The following is a 19469-nucleotide window of genomic DNA, read 5'->3' on the forward strand; positions in this document are numbered from 1 at the left end:
AACCTCTACAGTAAGTTACAGACGGTCTCTCTGACCCTAACACCTAACCTCTACAGTAAGTTACAGACGGTCTCTCTGACCCTAACCCCTAACCTCTACAGTAAGTTACAGACTCTCTCTCTGACCCTAACCCCTAACCTCTACAGTAAGTTACAGACTCTCTCTCTCTGACCCTAACCCCTAACCTCTACAGTAAGTTACAGACGGTCTCTATGACCCTAACCCCTAACCTCTACAGTAAGTTAAAGACGGTCTCTCTGACCCTAACCCCTAACCTCTACAGTAAGTTACAGACTCTCTCTCTGACCCTAACCCCTAACCTCTACAGTAAGTTACAGACGGTCTCTCTGACCCTAACCCCTAACCTCTACAGTAAGTTACAGACGGTCTCTATTACCCTAACCCCTAACCTCTACAGTAAGTTCCAGACGGTCTCTCTGACCCTAACCCCTAACCTCTACAGTAAGTTACAGACGGTCTCTCTGACCCTAACCCCTAACCTCTACAGTAAGTTACAGACAGTCTCTCTGACCCTAACCCCTAACCTCTACAGTAAGTTACAGACGGTCTCTCTGACCCTAACCCCTAACCTCTACAGTAAGTTACAGACGGTCTCTCTGACCCTAACCCCTAACCTCTACAGTAAGTTACAGACGGTCTCTCTGACCCTAACCCCTAACCTCTACAGTAAGTTACAGACGGTCTCTCTGACCCTAACCCCTAACCTCTACAGTAAGTTACAGACGGTCTCTCTGACCCTAACCCCTAACCTCTACAGTAAGTTACAGACTCTCTCTCTGACCCTAACCCCTAACCTCTACAGTATGTTACAGACGGTCTCTCTGACCCTAACCCCTAACCACTACAGTAAGTTACAGACTCTCTCTGACCCTAACACCTAACCTCTACAGTAAGTTACAGACGGTCTCTCTGACCCTAACCCCTAACCTCTACAGTAAGTTACAGACTCTCTCTCTGACCCTAACCCCTAACCTCTACAGTAAGTTACAGACGGTCTCTCTGACCCTAACCCCTAACCTCTACAGTAAGTTACAGACGGTCTCTCTGGCCCTAACACCTAACCTCTACAGTAAGTTACAGACGGTCTCTCTGACCCTAACCCCTAACCTCTACAGTAAGTTACAGACTCTCTCTCTGACCCTAACCCCTAACCTCTACAGTAAGTTACAGACTCTCTCTCTGACCCTAACCCCTAACCTCTACAGTAAGTTACAGACGGTCTCTATGACCCTAACCCCTAACCTCTACAGTAAGTTACAGACGGTCTCTCTGACCCTAACCCCTAACCTCTACAGTAAGTTACAGACTCTCTCTCTGACCCTAACCCCTAACCTCTACAGTAAGTTACAGACGGTCTCTCTGACCCTAACCCCTAACCTCTACAGTAAGTTACAGACGGTCTCTCTGACCCTAACCCCTAACCTCTACAGTAAGTTACAGACGGTCTCTCTGACCCTAACCCCTAACCTCTACAGTAAGTTACAGACGGTCTCTCTGACCCTAACCCCTAACCTCTACAGTAAGTTACAGACGGTCTCTCTGACCCTAACCCCTAACCTCTACAGTAAGTTACAGACGGTCTCTCTGACCCTAACCCCTAACCTCTACAGTAAGTTACAGACGGTCTCTCTGACCCTAACCCCTAACCTCTACAGTAAGTTACAGACGGTCTCTCTGACCCTAACCCCTAACCTCTACAGTAAGTTACAGACGGTCTCTCTGACCCTAACCCCTAACCTCTACAGTAAGTTACAGACGGTCTCTCTGACCCTAACCCCTAACCTCTACAGTAAGTTACAGACTCTCTCTGACCCTAACCCCTAACCTCTACAGTAAGTTACAGACGGTCTCTCTGACCCTAACCCCTAACCTCTACAGTAAGTTACAGACGGTCTCTCTGACCCTAACCCCTAACCTCTACAGTAAGTTACAGACGGTCTCTCTGACCCTAACCCCTAACCTCTACAGTAAGTTACAGACGGTCTCTCTGACCCTAACCCCTAACCTCTACAGTAAGTTACAGACTCTCTCTCTGACCCTAACCCCTAACCTCTACAGTAAGTTACAGACGGTCTCTCTGACCCTAACCCCTAACCTCTACAGTAAGTTACAGACTCTCTCTCTGACCCTAACCCCTAACCTCTACAGTAAGTTACAGACGGTCTCTCTGACCCTAAACCCTAACCTCTACAGTAAGTTACAGACGGTCTCTCTGACCCTAACCCCTAACCTCTACAGTAAGTTACAGACGGTCTCTCTGACCCTAACACCTAACCTCTACAGTAAGTTACAGACGGTCTCTCTGACCCTAACCCCTAACCTCTACAGTAAGTTACAGACTCTCTCTCTGACCCTAACCCCTAACCTCTACAGTAAGTTACAGACTCTCTCTCTCTGACCCTAACCCCTAACCTCTACAGTAAGTTACAGACGGTCTCTATGACCCTAACCCCTAACCTCTACAGTAAGTTAAAGACGGTCTCTCTGACCCTAACCCCTAACCTCTACAGTAAGTTACAGACTCTCTCTCTGACCCTAACCCCTAACCTCTACAGTAAGTTACAGACGGTCTCTCTGACCCTAACCCCTAACCTCTACAGTAAGTTACAGACGGTCTCTATTACCCTAACCCCTAACCTCTACAGTAAGTTCCAGACGGTCTCTCTGACCCTAACCCCTAACCTCTACAGTAAGTTACAGACGGTCTCTCTGACCCTAACCCCTAACCTCTACAGTAAGTTACAGACAGTCTCTCTGACCCTAACCCCTAACCTCTACAGTAAGTTACAGACGGTCTCTCTGACCCTAACCCCTAACCTCTACAGTAAGTTACAGACGGTCTCTCTGACCCTAACCCCTAACCTCTACAGTAAGTTACAGACGGTCTCTCTGACCCTAACCCCTAACCTCTACAGTAAGTTACAGACGGTCTCTCTGACCCTAACCCCTAACCTCTACAGTAAGTTACAGACGGTCTCTCTGACCCTAACCCCTAACCTCTACAGTAAGTTACAGACTCTCTCTCTGACCCTAACCCCTAACCTCTACAGTATGTTACAGACGGTCTCTCTGACCCTAACCCCTAACCACTACAGTAAGTTACAGACTCTCTCTGACCCTAACACCTAACCTCTACAGTAAGTTACAGACGGTCTCTCTGACCCTAACCCCTAACCTCTACAGTAAGTTACAGACTCTCTCTCTGACCCTAACCCCTAACCTCTACAGTAAGTTACAGACGGTCTCTCTGACCCTAACCCCTAACCACTACAGTAAGTTACAGACTCTCTCTGACCCTAACACCTAACCTCTACAGTAAGTTACAGACGGTCTCTCTGACCCTAACCCCTAACCTCTACAGTAAGTTACAGATGGTCTCTCTGACCCTAACCCCTAACCTCTACAGTAAGTTACAGACGGACTCTCTGACCCTAACCCCTAACCTCTACAGTAAGTTACAGACTCTCTCTCTGACCCTAACCCTTAACCTCTACAGTAAGTTACAGACCGTCTCTCTGACCCTAACCCCTAACCTCTACAGTAAATTACAGACGGTCTCTCTGACCCTAACCCCTAACCTCTACAGTAAGTTACAGACGGTCTCTCTGACCCTAACCCCTAACCTCTACAGTAAGTTACAGACGGTCTCTCTGACCCTAACCCCTAACCTCTACAGTAAGTTACAGACTCTCTCTCTGACCCTAACCCCTAACCTCTACAGTAAGTTACAGACTCTCTCTCTGACCCTAACCCCTAACCTCTACAGTAAGTTACAGACTCTCTCTCTGACCCTAACCCCTAACCTCTACAGTAAGTTACAGACTCTCTCTCTGACCCTAACCCCTAACCTCTACAGTAAGTTACAGACGGTCTCTCTGACCCTAACCCCTAACCTCTACACTAAGTTACAGACTCTCTCTCTGACCCTAACCCCTAACCTCTACAGTAAGTTACAGACGGTCTCTCTGACCCTAACCCCTAACCTCTACAGTAAGTTACAGACGGTCTCTCTGACCCTAACACCTAACCTCTACAGTAAGTTACAGACTCTCTCTCTGACCCTAACCCCTAACCTCTACAGTAAGTTACAGACTCTCTCTCTGACCCTAACCCCTAACCTCTACAGTAAGTTACAGACTCTCTCTCTGACCCTAACCCCTAACCTCTACAGTAAGTTACAGACGGTCTCTCTGACCCTAACCCCTAACCTCTACACTAAGTTACAGACTCTCTCTCTGACCCTAACCCCTAACCTCTACAGTAAGTTACAGACGGTCTCTCTGACCCTAACCCCTAACCTCTACAGTAAGTTACAGACGGTCTCTCTGACCCTAACACCTAACCTCTACAGTAAGTTACAGACGGTCTCTCTGACCCTAACCCCTAACCTCTACAGTAAGTTACAGACTCTCTCTCTGACCCTAACCCCTAACCTCTACAGTAAGTTACAGACGGTCTCTCTGACCCTAACCCCTAACCTCTACAGTAAGTTACAGACGGTCTCTCTGACCCTAACCCCTAACCTCTACACTAAGTTACAGACTCTCTGTCTGACCCTAACCCCTAACCTCTACAGTAAGTTACAGACGGTCTCTCTTACCCTAACCCCTAACCTCTACAGTAAGTTACAGACGGTCTCTCTGACCCTAACCCCTAACCTCTACAGTAAGTTACAGACGGTCTCTCTGACCCTAACCCCTAACCTCTACAGTAAGTTACAGACGGTCTCTCTGACCCTAACCCCTAACCTCTACAGTAAGTTACAGACGGTCTCTCTGACCCTAACCCCTAACCTCTACAGTAAGTTACAGACGGTCTCTCTGACCCTAACCCCTAACCTCTACAGTAAGTTACAGACGGTCTCTCTGACCCTAACCCCTAACCTCTACAGTAAGTTACAGACGGTCTTTCTGACCCTAACCCCTAACCTCTACAGTAAGTTACAGACGGTCTCTCTGACCCTAACCCCTAACCTCTACAGTAAGTTACAGACGGTCTCTCTGACCCTAACCCCTAACCTCTACAGTAAGTTACAGACGGTCTCTCTGACCCTAACCCCTAACCTCTACAGTAAGTTACAGATGGTCTCTCTGACCCAAACCCCTAACCTCTACAGTAAGTTACAGACGGTCTCTCTGACCCTAACCCCTAACCTCTACAGTAAGTTACAGACGGTCTTTCTGACCCTAACCCCTAACCTCTACAGTAAGTTACAGACGGTCTCTCTGACCCTAACCCCTAACCTCTACAGTAAGTTACAGACGGTCTCTCTGACCCTAAACCCTAACCTCTACAGTAAGTTACAGACGGTCTCTCTGACCCTAACCCCTAACCTCTACAGTAAGTTACAGACGGTCTCTCTGACCCTAACCCCTAACCTCTACAGTAAGTTACAGACGGTCTCTCTGACCCTAACCCCTAACCTCTACAGTAAGTTACAGACGGTCTCTCTGACCCTAACCCCTAACCTCTACAGTAAGTTACAGACGGTCTCTCTGACCCTAACCCCTAACCTCTACAGTAAGTTACAGACTCTCTCTCTGACCCTAACCCCTAAACTCTACAGTAAGTTACAGACTCTCTCTCTGACCCTAACCCCTAACCTCTACAGTAAGTTACAGACGGTCTCTCTGACCCTAACCCCTAACCTCTACAGTAAGTTACAGACGGTCTCTCTGACCCTAACCCCTAACCTCTACAGTAAGTTACAGACGGTCTCTCTGACCCTAACACCTAACCTCTACAGTAAGTTACAGACGGTCTCTCTGACCCTAACCCCTAAACTCTACAGTAAGTTACAGACTCTCTCTCTGACCCTAACCCCTAACCTCTACAGTAAGTTACAGACTCTCTCTCTCTGACCCTAACCCCTAACCTCTACAGTAAGTTACAGACGGTCTCTCTGACCCTAACCCCTAACCTCTACAGTAAGTTACAGACGGTCTCTATGACCCTAACCCCTAACCTCTACAGTAAGTTACAGACTCTCTCTCTCTGACCCTAACCCCTAACCTCTACAGTAAGTTACAGACGGTCTCTCTGACCCTAACCCCTAACCTCTACAGTAAGTTACAGACTCTCTCTCTGACCCTAACCCCTAACCTCTACAGTAAGTTACAGACGGTCTCTCTGACCCTAACCCCTAACCTCTACAGTAAGTTACAGACTCTCTCTCTGACCCTAACCCCTAACCTCTACAGTAAGTTACAGACGGTCTCTCTGACCCTAACCCATAACCTCTACAGTAAGTTACAGACAGTCTCTCTGACCTTAACCCCTAACCTCTACAGTAAGTTACAGACGGTCTCTCTGACCCTAACCCCTAACCTCTACAGTAAGTTACAGACTCTCTCTCTGACCCTAACCCCTAACCTCTACAGTAAGTTACAGACGGTCTCTCTGACCCTAACCCCTAACCACTACAGTAAGTTACAGACTCTCTCTGACCCTAACACCTAACCTCTACAGTAAGTTAAAGACGGTCTCTCTGACCCTAACCCCTAACCTCTACAGTAAGTTACAGACGGTCTCTCTGACCCTAACCCCTAACCTCTACAGTAAGTTACAGACGGTCTCTCTGACCCTAACCCCTAACCTCTACAGTAAGTTACAGACTCTCTCTCTGACCCTAACCCCTAACCTCTACAGTAAGTTACAGACGGTCTCTCTGACCCTAACCCCTAACCTCTACAGTAAGTTACAGACGGTCTCTCTGACCCTAACCCCTAACCTCTACAGTAAGTTACAGACGGTCTCTCTGAGCCTAACACCTAACCTCTACAGTAAGTTACAGACGGTCTCTCTGACCCTAACCCCTAACCTCTACAGTAAGTTACAGACGGTCTCTCTGACCCTAACCCCTAACCTCTACAGTAAGTTACAGACGGTCTCTCTGACCCTAACCCCTAACCTCTACAGTAAGTTACAGACGGTCTCTCTGAGCCTAACACCTAACCTCTACAGTAAGTTACAGACGGTCTCTCTGACCCTAACCCCTAACCTCTACAGTAAGTTACAGACGGTCTCTCTGACCCTAACCCCTAACCTCTACAGTAAGTTACAGACGGTCTCTCTGACCCTAACCCCTAACCTCTACAGTAAGTTACAGACGGACTCTCTGACCCTAACCCCTAACCTCTACAGTAAGTTACAGACTCTCTCTCTGACCCTAACCCCTAACCTCTACAGTAAGTTACAGACTCTCTCTCTGACCCTAACCCCTAACCTCTACAGTAAGTTACAGACGGTCTCTCTGACCCTAACCCCTAACCTCTACAGTAAGTTACAGACTCTCTCTCTGACCCTAACCCCTAACCTCTACAGTAAGTTACAGACGGTCTCTCTGACCCTAACCCCTAACCTCTACAGTAAGTTACAGACGGTCTCTCTGACCCTAACCCCTAACCTCTACAGTAAGTTACAGACGGTCTCTCTGAGCCTAACACCTAACCTCTACAGTAAGTTACAGACGGTCTCTCTGACCCTAACCCCTAACCTCTACAGTAAGTTACAGACTCTCTCTCTGACCCTAACCCCTAACCTCTACAGTAAGTTACAGACTCTCTCTCTCTGACCCTAACCCCTAACCTCTACAGTAAGTTACAGACGGTCTCTCTGACCCTAACCCCTAACCTCTACAGTAAGTTACAGACGGTCTCTATGACCCTAACCCCTAACCTCTACAGTAAGTTACAGACTCTCTCTCTGACCCTAACCCCTAACCTCTACAGTAAGTTACAGACGGTCTCTCTGACCCTAACCCCTAACCTCTACAGTAAGTTACAGACGGTCTCTATTACCCTAACCCCTAACCTCTACAGTAAGTTCCAGACGGTCTCTCTGACCCTAACCCCTAACCTCTACAGTAAGTTACAGACGGTCTCTCTGACCCTAACCCCTAACCTCTACAGTAAGTTACAGACGGTCTCTCTGACCCTAACCCCTAACCTCTACAGTAAGTTACAGACGGTCTCTCTGACCCTAACCCCTAACCTCTACAGTAAGTTACAGACGGTCTCTCTGACCCTAACCCCTAACCTCTACAGTAAGTTACAGACGGTCTCTCTGACCCTAACCCCTAACCTCTACAGTAAGTTACAGACGGTCTCTCTGACCCTAACCCCTAACCTCTACAGTAAGTTACAGACGGTCTCTCTGACCCTAACCCCTAACCTCTACAGTAAGTTACAGACTCTCTCTCTGACCCTAACCCCTAACCTCTACAGTATGTTACAGACGGTCTCTCTGACCCTAACCCCTAACCACTACAGTAAGTTACAGACTCTCTCTGACCCTAACACCTAACCTCTACAGTAAGTTACAGACGGTCTCTCTGACCCTAACCCCTAACCTCTACAGTAAGTTACAGACTCTCTCTCTGACCCTAACCCCTAACCTCTACAGTATGTTACAGACGGTCTCTCTGACCCTAACCCCTAACCACTACAGTAAGTTACAGACTCTCTCTGACCCTAACACCTAACCTCTACAGTAAGTTACAGACGGTCTCTCTGACCCTAACCCCTAACCTCTACAGTAAGTTACAGATGGTCTCTCTGACCCTAACCCCTAACCTCTACAGTAAGTTACAGACGGACTCTCTGACCCTAACCCCTAACCTCTACAGTAAGTTACAGACTCTCTCTCTGACCCTAACCCTTAACCTCTACAGTAAGTTACAGACCGTCTCTCTGACCCTAACCCCTAACCTCTACAGTAAATTACAGACGGTCTCTCTGACCCTAACCCCTAACCTCTACAGTAAGTTACAGACGGTCTCTCTGACCCTAACCCCTAACCTCTACAGTAAGTTACAGACGGTCTCTCTGACCCTAACCCCTAACCTCTACAGTAAGTTACAGACTCTCTCTCTGACCCTAACCCCTAACCTCTACAGTAAGTTACAGACGGTCTCTCTGACCCTAACCCCTAACCTCTACAGTAAGTTACAGACGGTCTCTCTGACCCTAACCCCTAACCTCTACAGTAAGTTACAGACGGTCTCTCTGAGCCTAACACCTAACCTCTACAGTAAGTTACAGACGGTCTCTCTGACCCTAACCCCTAACCTCTACAGTAAGTTACAGACTCTCTCTCTGACCCTAACCCCTAACCTCTACAGTAAGTTACAGACTCTCTCTCTCTGACCCTAACCCCTAACCTCTACAGTAAGTTACAGACGGTCTCTCTGACCCTAACCCCTAACCTCTACAGTAAGTTACAGACGGTCTCTCTGACCCTAACCCCTAACCTCTACAGTAAGTTACAGACGGTCTCTATTACCCTAACCCCTAACCTCTACAGTAAGTTCCAGACGGTCTCTCTGACCCTAACCCCTAACCTCTACAGTAAGTTACAGACGGTCTCTCTGACCCTAACCCCTAACCTCTACAGTAAGTTACAGACGGTCTCTCTGACCCTAACCCCTAACCTCTACAGTAAGTTACAGACGGTCTCTCTGACCCTAACCCCTAACCTCTACAGTAAGTTACAGACGGTCTCTCTGACCCTAACCCCTAACCTCTACAGTAAGTTACAGACGGTCTCTCTGACCCTAACCCCTAACCTCTACAGTAAGTTACAGACGGTCTCTCTGACCCTAACCCCTAACCTCTACAGTAAGTTACAGACGGTCTCTCTGACCCTAACCCCTAACCTCTACAGTAAGTTACAGACTCTCTCTCTGACCCTAACCCCTAACCTCTACAGTATGTTACAGACGGTCTCTCTGACCCTAACCCCTAACCACTACAGTAAGTTACAGACTCTCTCTGACCCTAACACCTAACCTCTACAGTAAGTTACAGACGGTCTCTCTGACCCTAACCCCTAACCTCTACAGTAAGTTACAGACTCTCTCTCTGACCCTAACCCCTAACCTCTACAGTATGTTACAGACGGTCTCTCTGACCCTAACCCCTAACCACTACAGTAAGTTACAGACTCTCTCTGACCCTAACACCTAACCTCTACAGTAAGTTACAGACGGTCTCTCTGACCCTAACCCCTAACCTCTACAGTAAGTTACAGATGGTCTCTCTGACCCTAACCCCTAACCTCTACAGTAAGTTACAGACGGACTCTCTGACCCTAACCCCTAACCTCTACAGTAAGTTACAGACTCTCTCTCTGACCCTAACCCTTAACCTCTACAGTAAGTTACAGACCGTCTCTCTGACCCTAACCCCTAACCTCTACAGTAAATTACAGACGGTCTCTCTGACCCTAACCCCTAACCTCTACAGTAAGTTACAGACGGTCTCTCTGACCCTAACCCCTAACCTCTACAGTAAGTTACAGACGGTCTCTCTGACCCTAACCCCTAACCTCTACAGTAAGTTACAGACTCTCTCTCTGACCCTAACCCCTAACCTCTACAGTAAGTTACAGACTCTCTCTCTGACCCTAACCCCTAACCTCTACAGTAAGTTACAGACGGTCTCTCTGACCCTAACCCCTAACCTCTACAGTAAGTTACAGACGGTCTCTCTGACCCTAACCCCTAACCTCTACACTAAGTTACAGACTCTCTGTCTGACCCTAACCCCTAACCTCTACAGTAAGTTACAGACGGTCTCTCTTACCCTAACCCCTAACCTCTACAGTAAGTTACAGACGGTCTCTCTGACCCTAACCCCTAACCTCTACAGTAAGTTACAGACGGTCTCTCTGACCCTAACCCCTAACCTCTACAGTAAGTTACAGACTCTCTCTCTGACCCTAACCCCTAACCTCTACAGTAAGTTACAGACGGTCTCTCTGACCCTAACCCCTAACCTCTACAGTAAGTTACAGACGGTCTCTCTGACCCTAAACCCTAACCTCTACAGTAAGTTAAAGACGGTCTCTCTGACCCTAACCCCTAACCTCTACAGTAAGTTACAGACTCTCTCTCTGACCCTAACCCCTAACCTCTACAGTAAGTTACAGACGGTCTCTCTGACCCTAACCCCTAACCTCTACAGTAAGTTACAGACGGTCTCTCTGACCCTAACCCCTAACCTCTACAGTAAGTTACAGACGGTCTCTCTGACCCTAACCCCTAACCTCTACAGTAAGTTACAGACGGTCTCTCTGACCCTAACCCCTAACCTCTACAGTAAGTTACAGACGGTCTCTCTGACCCTAACCCCTAACCTCTACAGTAAGTTACAGACGGTCTCTCTGACCCTAACCCCTAACCTCTACAGTAAGTTACAGACGGTCTCTCTGACCCTAACCCCCTAACCTCTACAGTAAGTTACAGACGGTCTCTCTGACCCTAAACCCTAACCTCTACAGTAAGTTACATACGGTCTCTCTGACCCTAACCCTAACCTCTACAGTAAGTTACAGACGGTCTCTCTGACCCTAATCCCTAACCTCTACAGTAAGTTACAGACTCTCTCTCTGACCCTAACCCCTAACCTCTACAGTAAGTTACAGACGCTCTCTCTGACCCTAACCCCTAACCTCTACAGTAAGTTACAGACGGTCTCTCTGACCCTAACCCCTAACCTCTACAGTAAGTTACAGACGGTCTCTCTGACCCTAACCCCTAACCTCTACAGTAAGTTACAGACGGTCTCTCTGACCCTAACCCCTAACCTCTACAGTAAGTTACAGACGGTCTCTCTGACCCTAACCCCTAACCTCTACAGTAAGTTACAGACGGTCTCTCTGACCCTAACCCCTAACCTCTACAGTAAGTTACAGACGGTCTCTCTGACCCTAACCCCTAACCTCTACAGTAAGTTACAGATGGTCTCTCTAACCCTAACCCCTAACCTCTACAGTAAGTTACAGACGGTCTCTCTGACCCTAACCCCTAACCTCTACAGTAAGTTACAGACGGTCTCTCTGACCCTAACCCCTAACCTCTACAGTAAGTTACAGACGGTCTCTCTGACCCTAACCCCTAACCTCTACAGTAAGTTACAGACGGTCTCTCTGACCCTAACCCCTAACCTCTACAGTAAGTTACAGACGGTCTCTCTGACCCTAACCCCTAACCTCTACAGTAAGTTACAGACGGTCTCTCTGACCCTAACCCCTAACCTCTACAGTAAGTTACAGACGGTCTCTCTGACCCTAACCCCTAACCTCTACAGTAAGTTACAGACGGTCTCTCTGACCCTAACCCCTAACCTCTACAGTAAGTTACAGACGGTCTCTCTGACCCTAACCCCTAACCTCTACAGTAAGTTACAGACGGTCTCTCTGACCCTAACCCCTAACCTCTACAGTAAGTTACAGACTCTCTCTCTGACCCTAACCCCTAACCTCTACAGTAAGTTACAGACTCTCTCTCTGACCCTAACCCCTAACCTCTACAGTAAGTTACAGACGGTCTCTCTGACCCTAACCCCTAACCTCTACAGTAAGTTACAGACGGTCTCTCTGACCCTAACCCCTAACCTCTACAGTAAGTTACAGACGGTCTCTCTGACCCTAACCGCTAACCTCTACAGTAAGTTACAGACGGTCTCTCTGACCCTAACCCTAACCTCTACAGTAAGTTACAGACGGTCTCTCTGACCCTAACCCCTAACCTCTACAGTAAGTTACAGACTCTCTCTCTCTGACCCTAACCCCTAACCTCTACAGTAAGTTACAGACGGTCTCTCTGACCTTAACCCCTAACCTCTACAGTAAGTTACAGACGGTCTCTCTGACCCTAACCCCTAACCTCTACAGTAAGTTACAGACGGTCTCTCTGACCCTAACCCCTAACCTCTACAGTAAGTTAGACGATCTCTCTGACCCTAACCCCTAACCTCTACAGTAAGTTACAGACGGTCTCTCTGACCCTAACCCCTAACCTCTACAGTAAGTTACAGACGGTCTCTCTGACCCTAACCCCTAACCTCTACAGTAAGTTACAGACTCTCTCTCTGACCCTAACCCCTAACCTCTACAGTAAGTTACAGACGGTCTCTCTGACCCTAACCCCTAACCTCTACAGTAAGTTACAGACGGTCTCTCTGACCCTAACCCCTAACCTCTACAGTAAGTTACAGACTCTCTCTCTGACCCTAACCCCTAACCTCTACAGTAAGTTACAGACGGTCTCTCTGACCCTAACCCCTAACCTCTACAGTAAGTTACAGACTCTCTCTCTGACCCTAACCCCTAACCTCTACAGTAAGTTACAGACGGTCTCTCTGACCCTAACCCCTAACCTCTACAGTAAGTTACAGACGGTCTCTCTGACCCTAACCCCTAACCTCTACAGTAAGTTACAGACGGTCTCTCTGACCCTAACACCTAACCTCTACAGTAAGTTACAGACGGTCTCTCTGACCCTAACCCCTAACCTCTACAGTAAGTTACAGACTCTCTCTCTGACCCTAACCCCTAACCTCTACAGTAAGTTACAGACGGTCTCTCTGACCCTAACCCCTAACCTCTACAGTAAGTTACAGACGGTCTCTCTGACCCTAACCCCTAACCTCTACAGTAAGTTACAGACGGTCTCTCTGACCCTAACCCCTAACCTCTACAGTAAGTTACGGACTCTCTCTCTGACCCTAACCCCTAACCCCTACAGTAAGTTACAGACGGTCTCTCTGACCCTAACCCCTAACCTCTACAGTAAGTTACAGACGGTCTCTCTGACCCTAACCTCTAACCTCTACAGTAAGTTACAGACTCTCTCTCTGACCCTAACCCCTAACCCCTAACCCCTAACATCTCTCTAACCCTCTAGTTACATACTGTTTGGGCTCTGCCTTGTCTATCTGACTAAATGTTTGTCTAAATCTGTCTATCATGTTGCAACGTATTTAATCATTAACACGGTCAGAGCTAGAGGTGACTCTCTCTCTCTCTCTCTCACACACACACACACACACACACACACACACACACACACACACACACACACACACACACACACACACACACACACACAGTCTTGTATGACTAACCTTGGGGGGACACAAAATTCAGTCCGATTCAAAATCCTATTTATCCTAACCTAACCCTAAAATTTCTGTTAATTTATTATTCTTGTGGGGACTTCTGGTCTTCATGTATAGTTAAACACGTCCACACACACACACACACACACCAAACACACCGATTACAGAGGATTCCCTAGTCGTGCAGTGGATCCCCTAGTCGTGCAGTGGATCCACTAGTCGTGCAGTGGATCCCCTAGTTGTGCAGTGGATCCCCTAGTCGTGCAGTGGATCCCCTAGTCGTGCAGTGGATCCACTAGTCGTGCAGTGGATCCCCTAGTCGTGCAGTGGATCCACTAGTCGTGCAGTGGATCCCCTAGTCGTGCAGCGGATCCACTAGTCGTGCAGTGGATCCCCTAGTCGTGCAGTGGATCCCCTAGTCGTGCAGTGGATCCCAGTGGATCCCCTAGTCGTGCAGTGGATCCCAGTGGACCCCTTAGTCGTGCAGTGGATCCCAGTGGATCCCCTAGTCGTGCAGGGGATCCCAGTGGATCCCCTAGTCGTGCAGTGGATCCCCTAGTCGTGCAGTGGATTCCAGTGTATCCCCTAGACGTGCAGTGGATCCCCTAGTCGTGCAGTGGATCCCAGTGGATCCCCTAGTCGTGTCATTGCGTTGCATAATTTTTTTGGACTTCAGCTTAAGTTACAGCTTTACATTTAGAACGTTTGGAACGAATGCAGAGGAAGGCAGACCGCATGAGCTGAGAGTGGCTGGGTGTGTGTGTGTGCGTGTGCGTGTGCGTGTGCGTGTGCGTGTGCGTGTGCGTGTGCGTGTGCGTGTGCGTGTGTGTGTGTGTGTGTGTGTGTGTGTGTGTGTGTGTGTGTGTGTGTGTGTGTGTGTGTGCGTGTGCGTGTGCGTGTGCGTGTGCGTGTGCGTGTGCGTGTGCGTGTGTGTGTGTGTGTGTGCGTGTGCGTGCGTGCGTCTAGTTGAGTGTTGAAACACACTTTTCCGTCAATTACTGGAACAACTGGGCTGGACTTCCCGAACACACACACACACACTCACTCTGTGTGTATTGCAGTGTGTGTGTGTGTGTGTGTGTGTGTGTGTGTGTGTGTGTGTGTGTGTGTGTGTGTGTGTGTGTGTGTTTGTTGGTCGGTCCACATTGACAGATGAGGGTAATGATTGATTAATGATCCATGTTCCAGAGATAGTGTGTTGGTCCATATTGTGTATTGAAGAAGGCGAGTTGGTTAGTCCGTCAGGAGTCACCATGGGGAAGAAGACAGCGTTGACAATATTGCTACTAGGAGTTCTACTCATCTCACACACTGTCACGGTAAAGTTGCACCCCGTTATCATGGACAGATACTCCAATCTCCGCTGTGGAGCTTTACAGCTCCTTCAGGGTTATCTTTGGTGTCTTTGTTGCCTCTGATTAATGCCCTCCTTGCCTGGTCCGTGAGTTTTGGTGGGCGGCCCTCTCTTGGCAGGTTTGTTGTGGTGCCATATTCTTTAAATGTTTTAATAATGGATTTAATGGTGGTCCGTGGGATGTTCAAAGTTTCATATATTTTTTTATAACCCAACCCTGATCTGTACTTCTCCACAACTTTGTCCCTGAACTGTTTGGAGAGCTCCTTGGTCTTCATGGTGCCGCTTGCTTGGTGGTGCCCCTTGCTTAGTGGTGTTGCAGACTCTGGGGCCTTTCAGAACAGGTGTATATATACACTGAGATCATGTGACAGATCATGTGACACTTAGATTGCACACAGGTGAACTTTATTTAACTAATTATGTGACTTCTGAAGGTAATTGGTTGCACCAGATCTTATTTAGGGGCATCAGAGCAAAGGGGGTGAATATATATGCACGCACCACTTTTCCGTTTTCATTTTTTGAATTTTCTGAAACAAGGTATTTTTTCATTTCATTTCACCTATTTGGACTGTTTTCCATTACATTCCATATCCATTATATGAAATCCAAATAAAAACCCATTTAAATTACAGGTTGTAATGCAACAAAATAGGAAAAACTGCAAGGGGGGTGAATACCTTTGCAAGGCACTCTATCTCCTGTATAATATGACCTGTATCTCCTGTCTGTATAACATGACCTGTATCTCAGATATCATACCTACTGAGGCTACATCTCTAACCCCTAACCTCTGACCTGTAACCTCTACGCAGGGGAGCCCTTCTGAGAAGCAGCCTACACAAGGCAACATTAAATTCCCCAAGGTTCTCCGTAGCACACCTGCCACCACCATCCCTGCCCCTGCCAGAACCCGGACTGACCAGTACCTGGGACCAGAAGATTGTCTGGATCAGAAGTACACCCGTCTGTCCTGCCATCTGGTCTTCTGTCCCCCATGGATGAGATGTATGGAGGGAAGGTGTGTGTGTGTCTGTGTGGTTGTGTGGTTGTGGTTGTGTGGTTGTGGTTGTGTGGTTGTGTGTTTCTGTGTGTGTGTGTCTGTGTGTGTGTGTCTGTGTGTGTGTTTTTGCGTGTCTGTGCGTTTCAACAGGTGTTTGTGTAACCTGTGTGGTTGTGTGGTTGTGGTTATGTGTGTCTGTGTGTGTGTGTCTGTGTGTGTGTGTCTGTGTGTGTGTTTTTGCGTGTCTGTGCGTTTCAACAGGTGTTTGTGTAACCTGTGTGGTTGTGTGGTTGTGGTTGTGTGTGTCTGTGTGTGTGTGTCTGTGTGTGTGTGTCTGTGTGTGTGTTTTTGCGTGTCTGTGCGTTTCAACAGGTGTTTGTGTAACCTGTGTGTGTATTCAGGATTATTCGAACATCCGAATTAACTTTAGTATTCAACCACTTGTTTGAGTATCAATACAGCATTTAAATACTAATTGTAGGCCTATTTTAACATGATCCTCGTGACGTTGTTACATGAAGGATATACCATTGCATTTGAAAGTGTTATTTTCAAGTTACATGGAAAGGCATTTTACTTTCATAGTGCATTTAGCTCCACTATTTAATTATATTTAATAACGAATATTCTAATTCCTAATTCTGTGGCCCTGACAACGGCAGCCAGTTCAATTAGTGATTACAGGAACGCACCTAACAGAGGTTCAACAAGACCTCCGCATCAGACTTCTCTTTCACTGTTAGCCGTTAGCCGTTAGCTGACAACTACCAGAGAATAGTAGCCAAAAAACAACAGCGCACTGTATACCCTCAGCATTTTGATTGGTCAAGAGATTAAATAGCAATTACTATGAACATTGTTTTATTTAGACTATCTGGATATCATTCAAAATTCAAAATCCCTAGTCTATACTGGAACCAGGTGTGTGTCTAACCTGTCTGTGTAACCAGGTGTGTGTGTGTAACCTGTCTGTGTAACCAGGTGTGTGTGTAACCTGTCTGTGTAACCAGGTGTGTGTGTAACCTGTCTGTGTAACCAGGTGTGTGTGTAACCTGTGTGTGTGTAACCTGTCTGTGTAACCAGGTGTGTGTGTAACCTGTCTGTGTAACCAGGTGTGTGTGTAACCTGTCTGTGTAACCAGGTGTGTGTCTAACCTGTCTGTGTAACCAGGTGTGTGTGTGTAACCTGTCTGTGTAACCAGGTGTGTGTGTAACCTGTCTGTGTAACCAGGTGTGTGTGTAACCTGTCTGTGTAACCAGGTGTGTGTAACCTGTCTGTGTAACCAGGTGTGTGTGTAACCTGTCTGTGTAACCAGGTGTGTGTGTAACCTGTCTGTGTAACCAGGTGTGTGTGTAACCTGTCTGTGTAACCAGGTGTGTGTGTAACCTGTCTGTGTAACCAGGTGTGTTTGTAACCTGTGTGTGTGTAACCTGTCTGTGTAACCAGGTGTGTGTGTAACCTGTCTGTGTAACCAGGTGTGTGTGTAACCTGTCTGTGTAACCAGGTGTGTGTGTGTAACCTGTCTGTGTAACCAGGTGTGTGTGTGTAACCTGTCTGTGTAACCAGGTGTGTGTGTAACCTGTCTGTGTAACCAGGTGTGTGTGTAACCTGTCTGTGTAACCAGGTGTGTGTGTAACCTGTCTGTGTAACCAGGTGTGTGTGTGTAACCCAGGGGTGTCAAACGTACGGCCCGCAGGCCGGATGAGGCCCGCAAACGGGTTTAATCCGGCCCGCGAGATGATTCAAAAAAAAAAAATATATATATATATATATATATATTTTTTTTTTAAGTATAAAAATGCGCTGCAATTTTTCAATAAAATAAACTGCTGTTCCAATTGCGTCCACTGGATGGCGCAATAGCAATTGTGTTAAGCAAGCAAACTGTTTATACCGGGGCAGAGCAAGTAGGTCAAGCACGTGCAGCCAATGAGCTACTTTGTTTTGCCCGCGATATTTATTACGGCTTCTACTTTTAACATTATCTGCTTTGGCACCCTCATTGCCCCAATATGTCTCTGTCAAAAAAGAGAAAAGTGGACGCAGAGTGCAGAGTGTTCCAAGAAAAATGGTCATCCTATTTAATCACGGAATTGAATGGGAAAGCTGTATGTTTGGTGTGTTCAGAGCATGTTGCAGTGCTGAAAGAATATAACCTTCGTCGCCACTATGTGAGTCTTCATGCCGACAAATATGACAACTTTCAAGGACAGCGGAGATGAGAGAAGGTGAATGAACTGTTGGCGGGTCTGAAGAAACAGCAGTCTGTGTTTACTCACAGCCGAGACATCAGTGACGCTGCAGTGAAAGCTAGCTACCTCATTGCTAATGAAATCGCAGTGGCTTCAAAACCATTTAGTGAGGGTGAATTTGTAAAAACATGCATGATGAAGGCAGCGGAGATTGTGTGTCCTGAAAAGCGGCAGGCTTTTGCAAATATCAGCCTGACAAGAAACACAGTTGCAGACAGGATTTCCGATCTTTCAGTGGATTTGGACAGCCAGTTGAAGCAAAAAGTAAAGTTATTTATTGTGTTTTCGGTTGCAATTGATGAAAGCACGAACATTACAGATGTTGCACAACTGGCCATTTTTTCATCCGCGGAGTTGATGACACATTGACCGTCACCGAGGAGTTCGTGGAGTTGGTGCCGATGACAGATACAACGACAGCAGCTGATATTTTGACCGCACTCGTCGGCGCGCTGGACAGGGTCGGAGTGGACTGGTCCCGCGCTGTCAGCCTGGCTACAGATGGTGCGCCCTCAATGATCTGGAAAAAAGCAGGCGTTGTGACAAAGTTCAGAGAGAAAGTGCAATCTGCAAATGGAGGACGTGATTTTTTGACTTTTCACTGTATTTTGCACCAGGAGGCTTTGTGTTGCAAGTCATTAAAGATGGATAACGTCATGAAGGTGGTCATCCAAACTGTTAATTTCATCCGATCCAGAAGCCTGAATCACCGTCAGTTTGACAGCCTTCTCAGAGAGAAAGACCACATCTATGGCCTGCCATACCACACTGAGGTAAGATGGTTAAGCCGAGGTGCTGTGCTGAGGCGTTTCTTTGATTTACGAGAAGAAATTGAACAGTTCATGGAAGAAAAGGGCAAACCAGTGTTAGAATTTCATTCCGCAGAATGGATGCCGGACCTTGCATTTATGGTGGATGTTACAGAGCACCTGAAT

The 19469-nt window shown here is 47.3% G+C and overlaps 1 protein-coding gene across 2 annotated transcripts in view; it reads left to right on the forward strand.

Moving 5' to 3' along the window:
• Positions 1–15125: 15125 nt before the first annotated feature.
• The window catches only part of LOC311113943 (complement factor I-like), a 9119-nt gene continuing 4775 nt past the window's right edge, over positions 15126–19469 (forward strand). The window contains exons 1-2 of one of the 2 annotated variants that reach the window (XM_084189217.1): positions 15126–15241; positions 16095–16300. In XM_084189217.1, coding sequence (XP_084045343.1) covers positions 15176–15241; positions 16095–16300 — 272 coding nt within the window. In that variant the 5' untranslated portion in view covers positions 15126–15175. The remainder of the gene's footprint in view (positions 15242–16094; positions 16301–19469) is intronic. The other variant, XM_084189216.1, reaches the window with a different exon arrangement.

Source organism: Coregonus lavaretus, assembly GCF_964263955.1.
Source record: "Coregonus lavaretus genome assembly, contig: HAP1_SCAFFOLD_3741, whole genome shotgun sequence".
Taxonomy (NCBI): domain Eukaryota; kingdom Metazoa; phylum Chordata; class Actinopteri; order Salmoniformes; family Salmonidae; genus Coregonus; species Coregonus lavaretus.